General features: G+C 45.6%; 1 protein-coding gene across 1 annotated transcript in view; it reads right to left on the bottom strand.

The window, feature by feature from the left end:
• Positions 1-468, bottom strand: part of LOC119585872 (THUMP domain-containing protein 3-like) — a gene marked incomplete at its 3' end in the record, with an annotated part of 3243 nt that extends 2775 nt beyond the window's left edge. Inside the window, 1 exon segment of the mRNA XM_037934603.1 lies at positions 326-468. Within this exon segment, the coding sequence (XP_037790531.1) occupies positions 326-433 (108 nt within the window).
• Positions 469-491: the final 23 nt, after the last annotated feature.

Here is a 491-nt window from a genome sequence, read left to right as displayed (position 1 = left end):
CCATGATGATGAGAGCCAACCAAGTGATGCCAGATGGCTACAGCCATAACAGTGACAAGCCATCAAACCATCACTGCAATTTCTGCGTCTGTTGTATTCTACAAAACCAAGTGAAGCTTCAACTGAGCCTGAACTGACAGCTACCACACATGCCTACAAAGTTTATTTTGCCAGAATATATACATGGCGAAGGCTGACATCGTGTTATTTTAATCACTAACAAGATCATCACAGCTGTCAGCGCCGACTCCACATGGACCTGTTTTACTCATTTCAGTAACACATTATCTAGCAATTGCATCCAGGTAAACATCAAGACAATGACCTCTTCCAATCCCGTTACGACTGTTGCTTCTAAGGTGCATAATTCCCTGTTTTCAGGGTCTAATCCCCCGAGGAGACGGGGGTTGATTTCAGAAATGATGGGTGCCATCTTAGCGACTACGGACGTAACAATATTTTGGGCCGGGGCTGTGGTCGCCGTGCCTAGT

The sequence above is a fragment of the Penaeus monodon genome, chromosome 20, assembly GCF_015228065.2.
Source record: "Penaeus monodon isolate SGIC_2016 chromosome 20, NSTDA_Pmon_1, whole genome shotgun sequence".
Classification (NCBI taxonomy): Eukaryota; Metazoa; Arthropoda; class Malacostraca; order Decapoda; family Penaeidae; genus Penaeus; species Penaeus monodon.
This window is presented reverse-complemented; position numbering and strand designations above follow the sequence as displayed.